The 15,670-nt window shown below is 44.7% G+C and overlaps 1 protein-coding gene across 3 annotated transcripts; it reads right to left on the reverse strand.

Annotated features, from left to right (window-relative positions):
- Positions 1-1,341: 1,341 nt before the first annotated feature.
- LOC115251528 (acetylcholinesterase-like) lies at positions 1,342-15,311 on the reverse strand. 3 transcript variants are annotated; one of them, XM_029844112.1, is made up of 10 exons: positions 15,155-15,311; positions 13,851-14,151; positions 12,957-13,176; positions 11,784-11,916; positions 11,034-11,185; positions 3,099-3,273; positions 2,703-3,013; positions 2,279-2,488; positions 2,018-2,175; positions 1,342-1,775 (listed from the first exon to the last, which is right to left on the reverse strand). In XM_029844112.1, the coding sequence occupies exons 2-10, from the start codon at positions 14,140-14,142 to the stop codon at positions 1,684-1,686; spliced, it is 1,743 nt and encodes a 580-aa protein (XP_029699972.1). In that variant the 5' UTR covers positions 14,143-14,151; positions 15,155-15,311; the 3' UTR covers positions 1,342-1,683. The 3 variants fall into 3 exon arrangements, with proteins under 3 accessions (XP_029699972.1, XP_029699971.1, XP_029699973.1); XM_029844111.1 differs by having other exon boundaries at positions 3,093-3,273; XM_029844113.1 differs by lacking the exon at positions 13,851-14,151 and having other exon boundaries at positions 3,093-3,273; positions 15,155-15,274.
- Positions 15,312-15,670: the final 359 nt, after the last annotated feature.

Below are 15,670 nucleotides of genomic sequence, written 5' to 3' on the forward strand. Positions count from 1 at the left end.
ACTGCGATTCCCCTACACTTAACATTCACTTCCTGTAATCCATAAATTTACATAGAGAAAATCAGCATTAAGACAATAGTTTTACACTTTCTCCTGAATCTTTGTGCTGTATCATTTAGAGAAGGTCAACCATTGTACTTGACATTTCTACTAGTGAACGCTGTACAGTATTGTGAGCTGTACCATTGTCACACTGGCTCTTGCTTTCACCATAGTAAAGGAGTCTGTGGTCATATATGATGCTTGAAAATAAATCCCTAGGAACTGTGAATGAAAAAGTATGAAAGCTCCCTTTGACAAACTGGAACCTGGTGAGAATAATCATTTATTCATAATGACACTGAAAACGGTGCATTTCTCAGGTCATCACATGTGTGTGGGCATACCTAAGTGTGGCAGTACAGGCTTGTGCTGTGTTATGGGATACAGGATTCATAGGTGGTGTTTTTTGTGTTGCATGAAGGTGGCCAAAGAGATTAACAATTGTTGGAGCTATTTGCACTGTCACCTCATAATAATAAGGTTCCTGTTTTTCATTCACCAGCGTCCAGATGTGCATTTGGTGGAGAGGTAAATTGATTTGTCATTGCTATTCTGATGAGACATAGCTATATTTATCCATGAAACCAGAGGAGACAGCAGTTTGTGAAGCTCCAAGTTTTTCCTTCTCCTTAAATCAGACAGAATTCATTGTAGTGTGAAAATAACCCAGCGTGATGCTGCTAAACTGGTTCAGCATTTGTTACTTCCAGGCTGAACTATTTTAATTTATTATTATTGGGATTTCCAGATAATTCTTTTAGAAGCCTCCAGGTATTGACAAAAGAGATCGCATGACTCCTGTGTTGGCTTCTCTTCATTGGCTACCCAATAAATCTAATATAGGGTTTTAAAACACTTAACCTGACCTACGAGGTCCCTTGAGGCCGATCCGGAGGAGCTAATAGCACAATACAATCCAGTAGACCACTCTGCTGTCATGGTGCTGGTTGATTTCCTGTGCTACTATAGGATATGATGTGTAGATTTTGGGGCCCCTCCCCACTGTCTTTACAGGTATTCCTGACCCGGTAGTTGGGCACTAATCTTTGACCGCACTGACTCATACAACTCTACCTTTGGTTGCTCAGTGCAAATGTTTTTGCATGTGTGATTTATGTTTATACTCTCCTCTGTGTGTTCCCTCCCCCTACTGACATCCCATATGAGCCTGGTCAACATATTTTTTTTCACTGGAAATAGAGGTTTTAAATGGCAGACTCAGCTAAAACCTAATAATTATTCTAGTAATTGTGTCATATAATACTTTATTGTTGAGATGAAGAAAAAAAACAGACAGAATTGATTTCAAATGATTTATTACCACTTACTTAACTGAAGATTTAATAAAAAAAAAACCTCATAGATCTAAAAACCTAATTTTTGAAAAAAATCATTAGAAATTTCACAGCCAATACCTGTTGATTTCTTTTTTGACCGAGGATTAAACACAAAAGTTCAAACAGGAAACAGGCCTAACATTTTTGATAAATGCAAGAAAATAGAGCGCATTTGTTGCTGAATGTTTGTGAAAAAACCCACGTTTCAAGTCCCATAAACAGCAAACAGTGACAAGACTGACTTTATCTTCCACTAATGTTAGAAGTGGAGTTCATAACTAGTGTTCTGGCCCAGAAGGGCTCATTACTGGATCAGAAGGTAATAAAGAGACATAAGAAGGAAGGAAGTGAAAGAAAGGATTGGCTCAATTGCTCCACTGCAAGTCTGCAGATCAGCTGTGAAGAGAGAAACAAGAAGAGACATCAAGTCTTCATTCAGTCTTCACACTTTTGTATTACAGGTGATCACCAGTCAAAATCAGGTCCAGACTAACAACGGAATTTTGTTAAGATTAAACTGAACAGGATCTACTTGAAAGAAAACCTCTTTCATGTCTTTATGGGCTACTGAATGGAAATGCAGGCGTCTCCACCACAGATAATGTATGTAGATTGAGTGATAAACATGTGAGGCTTACCTGCCATTTTTCTAATTTGAGGTATTAAACTGTTCCAGAATTGGCAGTCATCAGCTCTCAGGTTTGACTTGTATTCTGGATTCTGGGTATCCAGAGTGACATACTCCCTTTTTTCACTAGTGAACATGGGCCAGGGTTGTCCATCAATGCCTGGATTCCTGAACAAAACAGGGGACATCGATTTGTTCACTCACCAAGGTCTCATCACGCACACTGTTTAACTGGATATTGTGCCATTTCTTTTTTTTTTATCAGACAAACCCAGTTCGAGCAAAGGTGGCCCAATACTTCATGAACCTCTTGCTCATGTTCACCTCCTCTTCTGTGTATCCCAGAGATGGATTCAGTGGTAATCCAAACACAAATTCAATCTCGTAGCCATGCATGACACCCATCCATTCTGGCCACGGGTTTCTGGATGATCGGTGTTGGAAGTAATAAAGGAAAGGCTTACCACCAGCTTTTTGATACCTGTCAAAAGAAACATGAATCCACTTCAGTATTTTGACATTTATTCTCTCACATCTCACATAAAACCTCTAATCAATAGTTTCTTTGATTTAAAATATTATACGTGCATTGTTCAGGGTCAGCGTCTTGTATTATATTTTTCTTTTTTATTAGCATGAAAGTATTTCTGCATAATCACAAATCTGAATCCATAAGAGCTAAAACGGCTGTTTACCTGTAGGCAAAATCTGTTACTGGACAGATGAACATATATTCCGAAAGCATTCTGTTCAGTGAGTCACGATTTTTGGTGCCGTTCTCCTCATCTGCCCAGTCAGTATACTGAAAAGTTACTGTTTCCTTTGTGATAGTTTGAGCACTTGCCAATATGTGGTCCAGTCCATTGAGAAATTGAGCCTTGGTGATGAGACTTTGGCTGGTGATATCAAAACCAGCAACTGTGTAGACTAAGAAGTAAGTTCCTTCATCATGATTCAGACCCAAAAAAACTTCCTTCTTTTGGATGCTGGAATTACTTATCAATGCCTGCAAGGGAAAAATGGAACATGCAAGTTCTAGTGGTAGAAAACTCTTTAATGAAAATGTTACATTCAATTAAGCATACATCTACTTCATCTGGAAGGAAGTCCCCATCCACGACAGGAAGAAATGGGATGTCAGAGGTTGAGGGGTTTGATAAAACCCCATATTGGACCGTTACCAAATGACTGACATTAATACTCTGCAAACATGTTTCCAGCTCAATCGGTTTGTTACATCCAACCGACATTCCCAACATTGTAGACCTGAATAGTGACAGAAAGCATGCAAATTCAATTAAAAGCAATTCATTTCAGAATCTCTTACAATCAGGATTGTCTCTAGGTGCTTCACAGATTCCCAGAGCCTAACTTTGAACTACACATGAGGAGAGAACAAAGAAAAGAAAGAAAGAGAGGAGAGGCAACTATGAACCGATTTAGTGACGACAACCTGTCAAGGGAATCATGTTTCTGTACCCTAGTAGCATCAGCCTATAGAAGCATGGTTGAGATTATGCTAAAGGTTAGAGGCTCCCGCTCAACTATCAGCATTAGCTTATCTAGCTTAGCTGATTTTAAACTTTCTCACAGAGGAAGATTTTCATCTTCATCTTAAAGTACCCTTACCCCTCCTGGGCTACCACCTTATTGTGGTGGAGGGGTTTGCGTGTCCCAATGATCCTAGAAGCTCCGTTGTCTGGGGCTATATGCCCCTGGTAGGGCCACCCATGGCAAACAGGTCCTAGGTGAGGGATCAGACAAAGCGTAGCCCAAGAACCCCTCATGATGAAGAACAACATTGGTGCCATGTTTCCCTTGCCCGGATGCGGGTCACCGGAGCCCGGCCTGGGGGTGGGGCACGTTGGCGAGCGCCTGGTGGCCGGACCTCTGCCCATGGAGTCCGGCCGGGCACAGCCCGAAGAGGCAACATGGGACCCCCTTCCCGTGGGCTCACCACCTGTGGGAGGGGCCAAGGGGGTCGGGTGCATTGTGTTTTGGGTAGCGGCCGAAGGCAGGGACCTTGGCGGTCTGATCCCCGGCTGCATAAACTGGCTCTAGGGACATGGAATGTCACCTCTCTGGTGGGAAAGGAGCCTGAGTTGAGGTTGAGAAGTTCCGACTAGATACAGTTGGCCTCACCTCGACGCACGGCAAGGGCTCTGGAACCAGTCTTCTCGAGAGGGGTTGGACTCTCTACCACTCTGGAGGTGCCGATGGTGAGAGGCGACGGGCAGGGGTGGCAATTCTCGTTGCTTCCCAGCTCAGTGCCTGTATATTGGAGTTTAGCCCGGTGGATGAGAGGGTAGCCTCCCTTCGCCTTCGGGTGGGGGGACGGATCCTGACTGTTGTTTGTGCCTATGGCCCAAACAGCAGTTCAGCGTATCCACCCTTTTTGGAGTCCTTAGAGGGAGTGCTGGAGAGTGCTCCTTCTGGGGGCTCCCTCGTCCTCCTGGGTGACTTCAATGCTCACGTTGGCAATGACAGTGTGACCTGGAGAGGTGTGATTGGGAAGAATGGCCCCCCTGATCTGAACCCGAGTGGTGTTTTGTTATTGGACTTCTGTGCTCATCTCAGATTGTCCATAACAAACACCTTGTTCAGGCATAAAGGCGTCCACATGTGCACTTGGCACCAGAACACCTTAGGCCGCAGATCGATGATCGACTTTGTGGTTGGGTCATGGGATTTGTGGCCGCATGTTCTGGACACTCGGGTGAAGAGAGGGGCGGAGCTGTCAACTGATCACCACCTGGTGGTGAGTTGGCTCCAATGGTGGAGAAGGATGCCGGACAGACCCGGCAGGCACAAACGTGTTGTGAGGGTCTGCTGGGAACGCCTGGCAGAGTCTCCTGTCAGAAGCAGCTTCAACTCACACCTCCGGGAGAGCTTTGACCATGTCCCGGGGGAGGCGGGGGACATTGAGTCCGAGTGGACAATATTCCGTGCCTCCATTGTTGAGGCGGCTGACCGGTGCTGTAGCCGCAAGGTGGTTGGTGCCTGTCGTGGCGGCAATGCCCGAACCCAGGGGTGCCATCAAGCTGAAGAAGGAGTCGTATCGGGCCTTACTGGCCTGTAGGACTCCTGAGGTAGCAGATAGGTACCGGCAGGCCAAGCGGAGTGCAGCTACGGCTGTTGCCAAGGCAAGGACCCGGGCATGGGAAGAGTTCGGGGAGGCCATGGAGAACGACTTTCGGACAGCCTCGAAAAGGTTCTGGACCACAATCAGGCGTCTGAGGAAGGGGAAGCAGTGCACTGTCAACACTGTGTATAGTGGTGATGGTGTGCTGCTGACCTCAACTCGGGATGTTGTGGATCGGTGGAAGGAATACTTCGAGGACCTCCTCAATCCCACCAACACGCCTTCCAGTGAGGAAGTAGGGCCTGGGGATAGGCTCTCATATCTCCGGGGCTGAAGTTGCCGAGGTTGTCAAAAAACTCCTCAGTGGCAAGGCCCCGGGGGTGGATGAGATCCGCCCAGAGTTCCTTAAGGCTCTGGATATTGTACGGCTGTCGTGGTTGACTCGACTCTGCAACATCGCGTGGACATCAGGGGCAGTGCCTCTGGATTGGCAGACCGGGGTGGTAGTCCCTTGTTACGTGTCAGGGGAGTTGTTGGTGTTTCTTTTTGTGTTCTTTGTTGCTGGTGACCTCCCAGAGTGGCGCCATCCAGAGGCTGAGAACTGGTGGAACACCGAAAGGCAGGCAGTGCTGGTGACGAGGAAGATTGACACCACCTGTGGACTCCCGTGGTATCTTAGGATTGGCTCCCCTGTGTCTATCTGACCAATCACCAGCGGAGTCCCGCTTTAAAGGCTCTCCCTCCTAATTTCATGGGGGCTCGCTCTCTCGCTCAGTGTTGGACAGGAAGAGTTTGTGGAGGGCAGGTGGGACTAGGTAAGGACGGGGTACCCCATACATTGCCGCACGTAGATTTTGATTGTTATTTACACTAGGTTATGGCCTGTGGTCACCGTTGTGTTTTTGATGTTTTAAGATGCCCTGTTTTTTGACTTTTGTTTTGGCACAGACCCGTTTGTTCCACCTCTCCCTCCACTCCTGATGTATGCACGTGTGTTAAGAAGTAAAGCACAATGTTGACAGTCTGTTTCGGTCTTTCCCTGGTGGTTTGTTAGTCTCTACGTTAACCCCCTCAAAAGGGTTAAACGTAACATCCCTCTTTTTAAGAAGGGGGACTGGAGGGTGTGTTCCAACTATAGGGGGATCACACTCCTCAGCCTCCCTGGTAAGGTCTATTCAGGGGTACTGGAGAGGAGGGTCCGCCGGATAGTCGAACCTCGGATTCAGGAGGAGCAATGTGGTTTTCGTCCTGGGCGTGGAACAGTGGACCAGCTCTACACCCTCAGCAGGGTCCTCGAGGGTGCATGGGAGTTTGCCCAACCAGTCCACATGTGTTTTGTGGACTTGGAGAAGGCATTCGACCGTGTCCCTCGGGGGGTCCTGTGGGGGGTCCTCCGAGAATATGGGGTGTCGGGGCCGCTGATACGGGCCGTCCGCTCCCTGTACGATCGGTGTCAGAGTTTGGTCCGCATTGCTAGCAGTAAGTCGAACTCGTTTCTGGTGAGGGTTGGTCCCCGCCAGGGCTGCCCTTTGTCACCGATTCTGTTCATAATTTTTATGGACAGAATTTCTAGGTGCAGTCATGGTGTTGAGGGGCTCCAGTTTGGTGACCTCAGGATCAGGTCTCTGCTTTTTGCAGATGATGTGGTCCTGTTGGCGTCATCGGCCCGTGACCTCCAACTATCACTGGATCGGTTCGCCGCCGCATGTGAAGCGGCTGGGATGGTTATCAGCACCTCCAAATCCAAGGCCATGGTTCTCAACCGGAAAAAGGTGGAGTGCCTTCTCCGGGTCAAGGAGGAGATCCTGCCCCAAAGGGAGGAGTTCAAGTACCTCGGGGTCTTGTTCACGAGTGACAGAAGAATGGAGCAGGAGATCGACAGGCGGATCGGTGAGGCGTCTGCAGTAATGCGGACTCTGCACCGGTCCGTAGTGGTGAAGCCTCTCAATTTACCGGTCGATCTTCGTTCCTACCCTCACCTATGGTCATGAGCTTTGGGTAATGACCGAAAGAACAAGATCACGGGTACAAGTGGCCAAAATGAGCTTCCTCCGTAGGGTGGCTGGGCTCTCCCTTAGAGATAGGGTGAGAATCTCTGTCATCCGGGAGGAGCTCGGAGTAGAGCCGCTGCTCCTCCGCGTTGAGAGGAGCCAGATGAGGTGGCTTGGGCATTTAGTTAGGATGCCCCCTGGACGCCTCCCTGGTGAGGTGTTCAGGGCATGTCCCTCCGGTAGGAGACCCCCGGGAAGACCCAGGACACGTTGGAGAGACTATGTCTCTCGACTGGCCTGGAAATGCCTGGGGATCCCTCCGGATGAGCTGGAAGAGGTAGCTGGGGAGAGGGAAGTCTGGGCTTCTCTTCTTAGGCTGCTGTCCCCGCGACCCGACCCCTGATAAGCGGTAGAGGATGGATGGATGGATGGATGGATCTTAAAGTAGAGAGGGAGTCACTCTCCTGCACCTGATGACTGGTTCCACAGCTGGGGGGCTGATTGTTAAATGCCTGGTGGTTAACTGTTAAAGGTTCTGGAACCAGCAGAAAACCACTCCACACAGAGAGTGGAATAGTTTGGATGGTCTGGCGCTGTCAGCTCTTTTAAATATCTTGAAGCTTAGCTTCTGAGAGTCATATACTTTTTTTTAACATTAACATGACTTCCCCGAGCCTGCCTCTCAGTGGCTAGAAATTGTCTTAGACCTCAACCATGCACTGGAGATTATTCCCTCTTTAGTAACACAAGAGTTCAGGGGAGCTGAGCTGGAAACATTCCAGTATCACGACAGATATAAAGTTATCTCCCCCTTATCTGCTTTACCCACCCAAAGCTCTTGCCAGCCCTTGAAAAAAACAGCTGAGCTATGACCACCCTGCTCTGGGTGCAGAAAGTCAAGGGCACACTCCCACCCCACCTTCTGCCATGTCTCTCTCTTATTTTCATTTAAAGCTGAATAAATCTTAATTGCACATCCTAAGGAAAGCTCATTGTCTGACTGGCTGGTAGTGGCTGTAATTCTGCAACAAGAGCAAAAAGAGGCACATATATAGTACTAGGCACCCCCAAAACAGCATGTCACAGAAACTTTAAAGGACAGATCCAGGTCACTCCAAGATTGTTAGCATATAGGGATAAAGGAATGCTTGTAACTGTTACCTTTTATGCAAAAACGACTAAGACAGGAGCCAGAAGGCAAAAATTGGAACTCAGAGTTCAAGGGATAGAAGTTAGAAAAGAACGGCATTAGCATTTCTAATTCCTAAAGAAGAAAAAAGGTCAGTGCAGACTCCAGTATATGATCTGAAATAAAGAGACTTCTTAATCTAAAAATGTCAAACTTGTTTCAGACAGTGTCTACTGCCTGGCCTTTGATGATGTTTTTTTGTTCACATTAAGGGGGCTTAAGTCCACATGTCCTTTGTTTTCTGTAGATTTTTAGTTGGAGAAAAGCAATCTACAAATTTATCAACCACAGGTCCATGAGCTTCATGGAGATGGATTTTTACTGAAACTTTTTAAAGATTCGGTAAAAATGTGATTTCAAAATAAAGCTGTTGTCAATAAGAAGACTGTTGCAAATCTGCTTCGTAGGTTCGGACCGTGAAACGACCAGAGAGTCGGTGATCTTCAATAAACTGTTTATTAAACACAATTGTGTTCTCCATCTGCCAACAGGTAAAAAGCGCACTGGGCCTTCTTGGGCATTGGTTTATATATTCAGCAGAAAAGTTAGCAACAGTGGTCAGATGATCGTGTGATTTACGGACAACTCCATTTTATTACCTTATATGATTATGTTCTACGTAATTTCCAATACCTCGTGAGCCAGTCACAAGGTGGCACCAGGAAGTGTGATTAAATGTCTGCACGTACGCACATTCTTAAACACATGCAAAAGTCAGTTCTAGTGATTCAAGGTTACGTAATAAGCTTGTGCTACATAGTATGTTTCACAGTAGATTTCACAGTAAATATACACAGAACAATCTCTAAAAAAAATTTCAAAGGACTTCAAGACAAGGGTACTCAATGCCGCAGGCCTAAAGTCACTAAAACCTGTGCGGTGTTTGGTTTTAGCCACAGGAAGGGCCAAACGCAATAAAGAAGATTTGATGCCACCACACTTTCTGCCGCTAGAAAAGCCTGATGTTTGACTCACTGTTCTAAATTTTCATTGTTATGCTGATGACAGTCAGCTTTATTTATCCATGAAACCAGAGGAGACAGAGAAGTTAGTGAAGCTCCAGACCTGTCTTAAAGACATAAAGTCCTGGATGTCTTCAAATTTCCTCCTCCTTAACCCAGGAAAAACTGAGGTCATGGTGTTTGGTCCTGAACCTCTCAGGGATAGATTAGATCATATGATCACTCTAGATGGTATCTCATTAACATCTAGTCTCTCTGTGAGGAATCTAGGAATAACTTTTGATCAAAATCTCTCCTTCAACTCCCACATTAAATTAGTCTCTAGAAGTGCCTTTTTTGACCTGAGGAACATCACAAAGATGAGGAAGCTACTGATGCGGCATGATGCTGAAAAGTTAATTCATGCTTTTGTTACTTCCAGGCTGGACTATTGTAATTCTTTATTATCAGGGTGTCCAAACAACTCTTTAAGAAGCCTCCAGTTGATCCAAAATGCTGCAGCCAGAGTTCTGAGAGGTATTGACAAAAGAGATCACATAACTCCTGTAATGGCGTCGCTTCATTGGCTGCCCGTTAAATTTAGAATAATTTTTAAAACCCTTCTTTTGACCTATCAGGTCCTCAGAGGCCTAGCTCCATCCTACCTGGAGGCGCTAGTGACACCTTACCAGCCCAATAGACCGCTTCGCTCTCAGAATGCTGGTCTACTTGTGGTTCCCAGAGTTTCTAGGAGTAGAATGGGGGGCCGAGCATTTAGCTACCAGGTCCCCCTGCTATGGAACCAGCTCCCTGTCCAGGTACGGGAGTGTGACTCCATCGCTACTTTTAAGATCAGACTTAAAACCTACCTCTTTGCTTATTGTTACTAATTCTGTAGTTCCAGTTACTATCATAGACAGACAAATTATCATACTTAGCGGGTCGTCTAATCGTTAGATCACATCTTAGCTATGCTGTTATAGGCCAAGGCTGCAGGGGTCCGGAAACATGATCACCTGACAGGCCTCTGTCACCCCACTGGGTCATGGTTTCCTCTCCTCTCCTCTCCTTTCATCTCCTTTCCTCCTCCTCATCAAGCAGACTTGTTATGCTGATTCCTGTGTAGTTTTTCTGCTTCTCCCCCCCCTCTCTATTCATTTACCGGTATCGCCGCCTTCGGAGCTGCATGATGACCTCCGGCCTCGCTGACCCGCTGTATAGTGTATTTTTGTGTGTGTTTCTGTGCTCTGTGCCTCTCCTCTCCTCTCCTCTCCTCTCCTCTCCTCTCCTCTCCTCTCCTCTCCTCTCCTCTCCTCTCCTCTCCTCTCCTTCTCCTCTCCTTCTCCTCTCCTCTCTCTTTACCCAGCCGGCCATCAGCAGGAGGGTCAGCAGGAGTTTTTCCTTGCCACTGTTGCTTGTCTGGGGTTAGGCCCTGGGATTCTGGAAAGCGCCTTGAAACAATTTTGATTGTATAAGACGCTATATAAATAAAGATTGATTTGATTTGATTTGATTCTGTTTTCTTTGATTTCAAATACAGCTGAATGTCATCAGCATTGGTGTTAACATTTACTGATGCTGCTGTCTAATGTTTTCTTAACTGGAATCTGAAATAAATATGATCTGAACCAGTCTAGCAATGTCCCTCTAATCCCAGTGACCTGATTCAATCTCTGTAACAGGATGCTATTAACGGTATCAAAGGCACCACTGAGGTAAAGCAGAACCAGTATAGAAATGTGACCAAAATTAACATGGACAAATCTGTTGACTTCAAACTATTGAGGACATGACAAAAATATGTCTGGTCAGGCCTTACTGACCTGTTCCACGCCTTGCTGAGGCTCACTGTGGTCCAGTGTGCTGTTGGAGCTCCACTTTGCATCACAGCTCTTTTAAAGAGAACATTGCTGCCAGGAGAGAGAACATGGAAGCCCACACAGACTGATCCTGCGCTTTCTCCGAACAGAGTTATCTGGAAACAACAGCAAGACACATTTTTCCAGGGGTATACCCTCCATTCGCCCACCCTCCCTGTCACCCCAAAAAGGATACAGCGTTCAAGAAAATGAAATAAAACAACCAGACAAAGGTGACAATTTAGTGATTTCAGCTGCTTCTGCATCTGTGATGCTTACAGGGGGTTTATGTATTGCTTCATCTGCGACCGCTGCAGAGAATGTTGTCACTGTTTTATCATTGGGTTCTAAACTCCTGCACAGAAACAAATAGCAATCCTCTATAAAATTAGTTAATATTGCCATCAGATGATGCAGACGCACAATGAGGCCTTAACGTGGCTTAATTGGCATTCCCTCGCGTTCAGTCTTAATGCTGGACCTTGATATTGACTTTGGATTACTTCTCTTTAGCCACCACTGGAAGTAAACAAAGCAGTAGAACTAAAGACAGCAGGTCTGATAGGTGTAGCCAGTCTGACCCACAGACTCACTGTAAGGTTGACTATCAAAATGAACTACAATGTCTAATAATTACTAAAGATAATGCAAATGCATAATTTAACACATTCATTTGGACAAACCTAGTTCAAACAGAAGAAATAAATATTAGACCTGTGAAGGATCTCCTCCAAATGCAGCGATGTTATCCACCACCCACTGGATGGCCAAGCGCTGGTCCATTAGGCCTGCATTACCATGAACGTTAGTGTTGTTCGGAAGAGACAGGAATCCCAAAACACCAACTCTACCGAAAATAAGCACACAACATATAATAAAACTAGATATTGAAGACAAAACAAGAAAGTAAATAAAGTAGCCATCATCATCTGACTATGTCTCTCGATCCCAAGAATCAGCAAGCATGTGAAAGAATGACTTTACAGGGTTTGATATAAGAAACCATGGAGATGGCTGATTTTCTACCCTGTGGTCTAAATAGCTTTTTATGACCCATGTATTTTTTTTGTGTTGAAATGAAATCATGAACATGAGGAGAGAAAGTATAAATGTCATCACACCAATGCAGGTTTCAATACCACATATGCAGTATGGATGGTTCCACCCACAGTCTGTGTTTTTATTGTGTTTAATGCTTTTGTTCCATAATGTCTCCTAATAAACAGTCCAGATCATAAATGATCTGCTTTCAAAATTGTAAGGGAATGGGTTGTGGAATTTCAGTCTGTTGGTGGACTGGGCTGAGAAGCAGAGGATTCTGATAAGTGTTCTGGTAGTAGGTAAAGGTGCCCTCAGAGCACTGCTACGCAAGTTACCCAATCCACAAATGCTCAAATAGGGCAAATAGTGTACCCTGCCTTCACCCTTATGTGTACCCTCTCCGAGTGACAAATGAATCTTAATTAAGTTAAATTTAAAAGTTGCCAAAGATCCATGGCTATGCTGGCCCACTGTGCTGTCCAAACTGTGTTCGAAAAAAGGGCATTCAAATGAGAGAAAAAGACAGCTGCAAACCAAACCTCAGCATAAAAGCAGAATGGATGAATGGAGGGAGGGAGCAATGGATAGATAGATGGGTGGATGGATGGCTCACTGGATGGATGGACTAAGAGCAGCAGCTCTAATGACAGGTACATGTATCCGTTAACCATGTGCAGGGAGCAAACCTGACTTTATCCCTGCTGGGCAGGTGAGCAGGCTGTAGCCTGTTGAACTATTTGAATGATTTGATTGACCTCTGCCTTTGGAGGTATGTCAGGTATGTTTCCCTAGCAGGAAATCCTAGGTTAAATCCAGAGGAGTTTACAGTGTGACTCTCACATTCACCTGTAGTTCATGGATACCACGATCACATCTTCAGACTTAGTCAAGTAGCGACCATCATACAGCTCCAAGGATGATGTTCCTGTGGTGAACCCGCCTCCATAGATCCAGATCATGACAGGCAGCGGTGATGAAGCTTGAGCCTGTGGAGTCCACACGTTCAGGTACAGACAGTCCTCATTCACTGGTGTGTTTGGGTTCCACATTTCTGCTCCTCTGAATCCTGACAACCAATAACAATTTTAGCAGTAACAACAGTCTACCTGTTATTTTAGTTTAACATCCAACAGGCAGATGTGACCCTTTATTCATCCTTCTGCAAAAATCACTCAGTTATACCATATTTAGTACAATTACTTCCAAATTAAAGAAGAAAAGGATCTGTGAAGTGGATGAACTGACCCTGAGGATGGAACTACTTGTGTGCAATGGTGTCAGTGTTCAGATATCTGACTGGTACAAGATCGCTCATTGAATGTGCACATAAAAAAATCTGGAAGCCTTCTTGAGTTACTGGATCAAATAGATCAAGTTTAGATGCCTCGCATACTCAAACACTTAGGGTGTGGTTTTACTATTCTTTCATTTCAGCATCACATCACCTGCCATTGCCACATACTGTATTACATAGTGGTGTGTGTATGTGTGTATGTGTTTGTGTCTCTACTGTATGTGTGAGTGAGTGTGTGCATGAGTGAGGTCGTGATGGTTCTGTGTGGTTGTGATGAGAGTCAGATGGTGCCTAATCACATGGTGTCAAGTATTATGTTTAATTAAACTTAAATACCATTCTAAACCTAAAAAAAAAACAATTACCCTGTTAAATAGTAAATTGCTTGTATCTTTTAAAGGAATTCAAATAATATGATAAAGACTGAACAGAAATGTTTATTCCACCTGCAAATGTCATGTCTGCCAGCTGGAAGCAGGTGTTTGAGAAGCTGTTGGCATTCTTTACTCCTTCCCATGAATCTATTGGCTCCGGATTCCTGAATCGTAGCTTTCCAACAGGAGGTTTAGCATAGGGAATTCCAAGGAATGCTCTAACATTCCCATTCAACACTGGCAGCAAAGTCCCTTGAACTTTCCCATTTTTAACAGTGACTAAAAGGTCATTTTCATCGGCAGAGGAAACAGACAGGAAATGAGGAAGGAGAACAATGATGGCATAATGGCAAAGTGTCACCATTGGGAAATCCTGGTACGAGAAAAGGAACATTGTCAGCCAAATCAAACAATAAGAGTCAGCTGTCAACATGTGTTTAAAATATTTTTCAAAGAATGTCTTTGATGAATACAAAAATAATCCATTTGGAAATATGCTATTTTGTAAATTTCAACTGTGTATTTTCAAAGTTAAGCACACGTCTGGATTTTAAGTGTTGTTTCTTGTAGATTTGAGAAGGAGAAGCTCATCAGTACCTAAAAGTGTAGTCAGCAGTCAAAGGATTGAAATTTTAACACAAATTTAATGCTGTTGCTCTTTGTTGCCTTGTTATGTTATATAAGCTGGTGGGACACAAAGATAACAGATTGGCAGTTTTAGACTTCACTGTAAAGTGTAGGTACTAGTAAGGATAGGTCTTCATGGGTAAATAATGTGCACATTACTGATGAGGTGAGTAAGGTTTTATCTTCAAAGGTGTCTGAGAATGACTGGCACAACCCATGGAGACTGAATACATCACCATCAAATGTTTTAAAATATGACTTGGGTTTAATTGAGTTGAGCTCCTAAAAGTTCCACAGAAATCACGCTAATTACACTTGAGTAACTAGAATAAAATGATCAAAAAACACCTGGCACTTTAACTCAGTAGTGTCACAATTTGGCTAAATAAATCAAAAAGGTGGTGCAGCGAGTCATTTTTCGGAGAGCGCGTACACATAATTTGATTCGGCGCGCAGCGTCATAAGGAAATATGGAAAACCGCATGAAATCAAAATAACTACACTTTAGATTGCAAAATATTTAAACATGAACGGCAAGGAAAACAAATGTCACCATCGACTAACCGGTTTTAACTGTCACGAACGAAAGAAAAGTGCACAAAGGTGTGTGTGCAGTGATTTCAATTTTTTCAGAGATTTTTAAATCTCATTTTGAGTCTCACAAGGAAACTCATCTCATCAAATCTCATCATGAATGAAAGAGCGCGCGTCGTGCACTTCTATAGAGCGAGCAGACCCCGCCGTCTTACCGTTCAACACCGACGCAGAGAAAGGAGACGTCTAGATTCTGGTAGCAGTTCCACTGGGCAGCTGTGCGGCTCTTAAGTAGGCGGTGCAACACAAACGACACGCATCAAATGTCTGCCCCGCACCAGGGTTGGGCTTTTCTCTTACACATTGTGGCGAGCTCGGGTTCTGGGTTGCGGAAGAACTCAGACGCAGACTTCTGACAGATTATTCTGCTAATCAACTGCAGGAGCCATTTTAATAAAACACTGAACAGAAGACACACGAACAAAGGGAAGTCTTTGACACACATAACCTCGCTTATGGTGTCCAGGTGCAAACAATAATTAAAACAGTAATTAAATACAACAACAACCAGAACTCTATAAATAAAACACTAACATTGAAAGTTTGCAAAAGATAACATTTACAACGAACAAAAACAGGGTTAACACAAACCTGAACCCACAGAAAACACTGCTACAAAGCATGCTGGGAATTTCCCACTCTGACCCTCCCCAACACGCTACACTGCCCCC

Source organism: Takifugu rubripes, chromosome 11 (assembly GCF_901000725.2).
Source record: "Takifugu rubripes chromosome 11, fTakRub1.2, whole genome shotgun sequence".
Classification (NCBI taxonomy): Eukaryota; Metazoa; Chordata; class Actinopteri; order Tetraodontiformes; family Tetraodontidae; genus Takifugu; species Takifugu rubripes.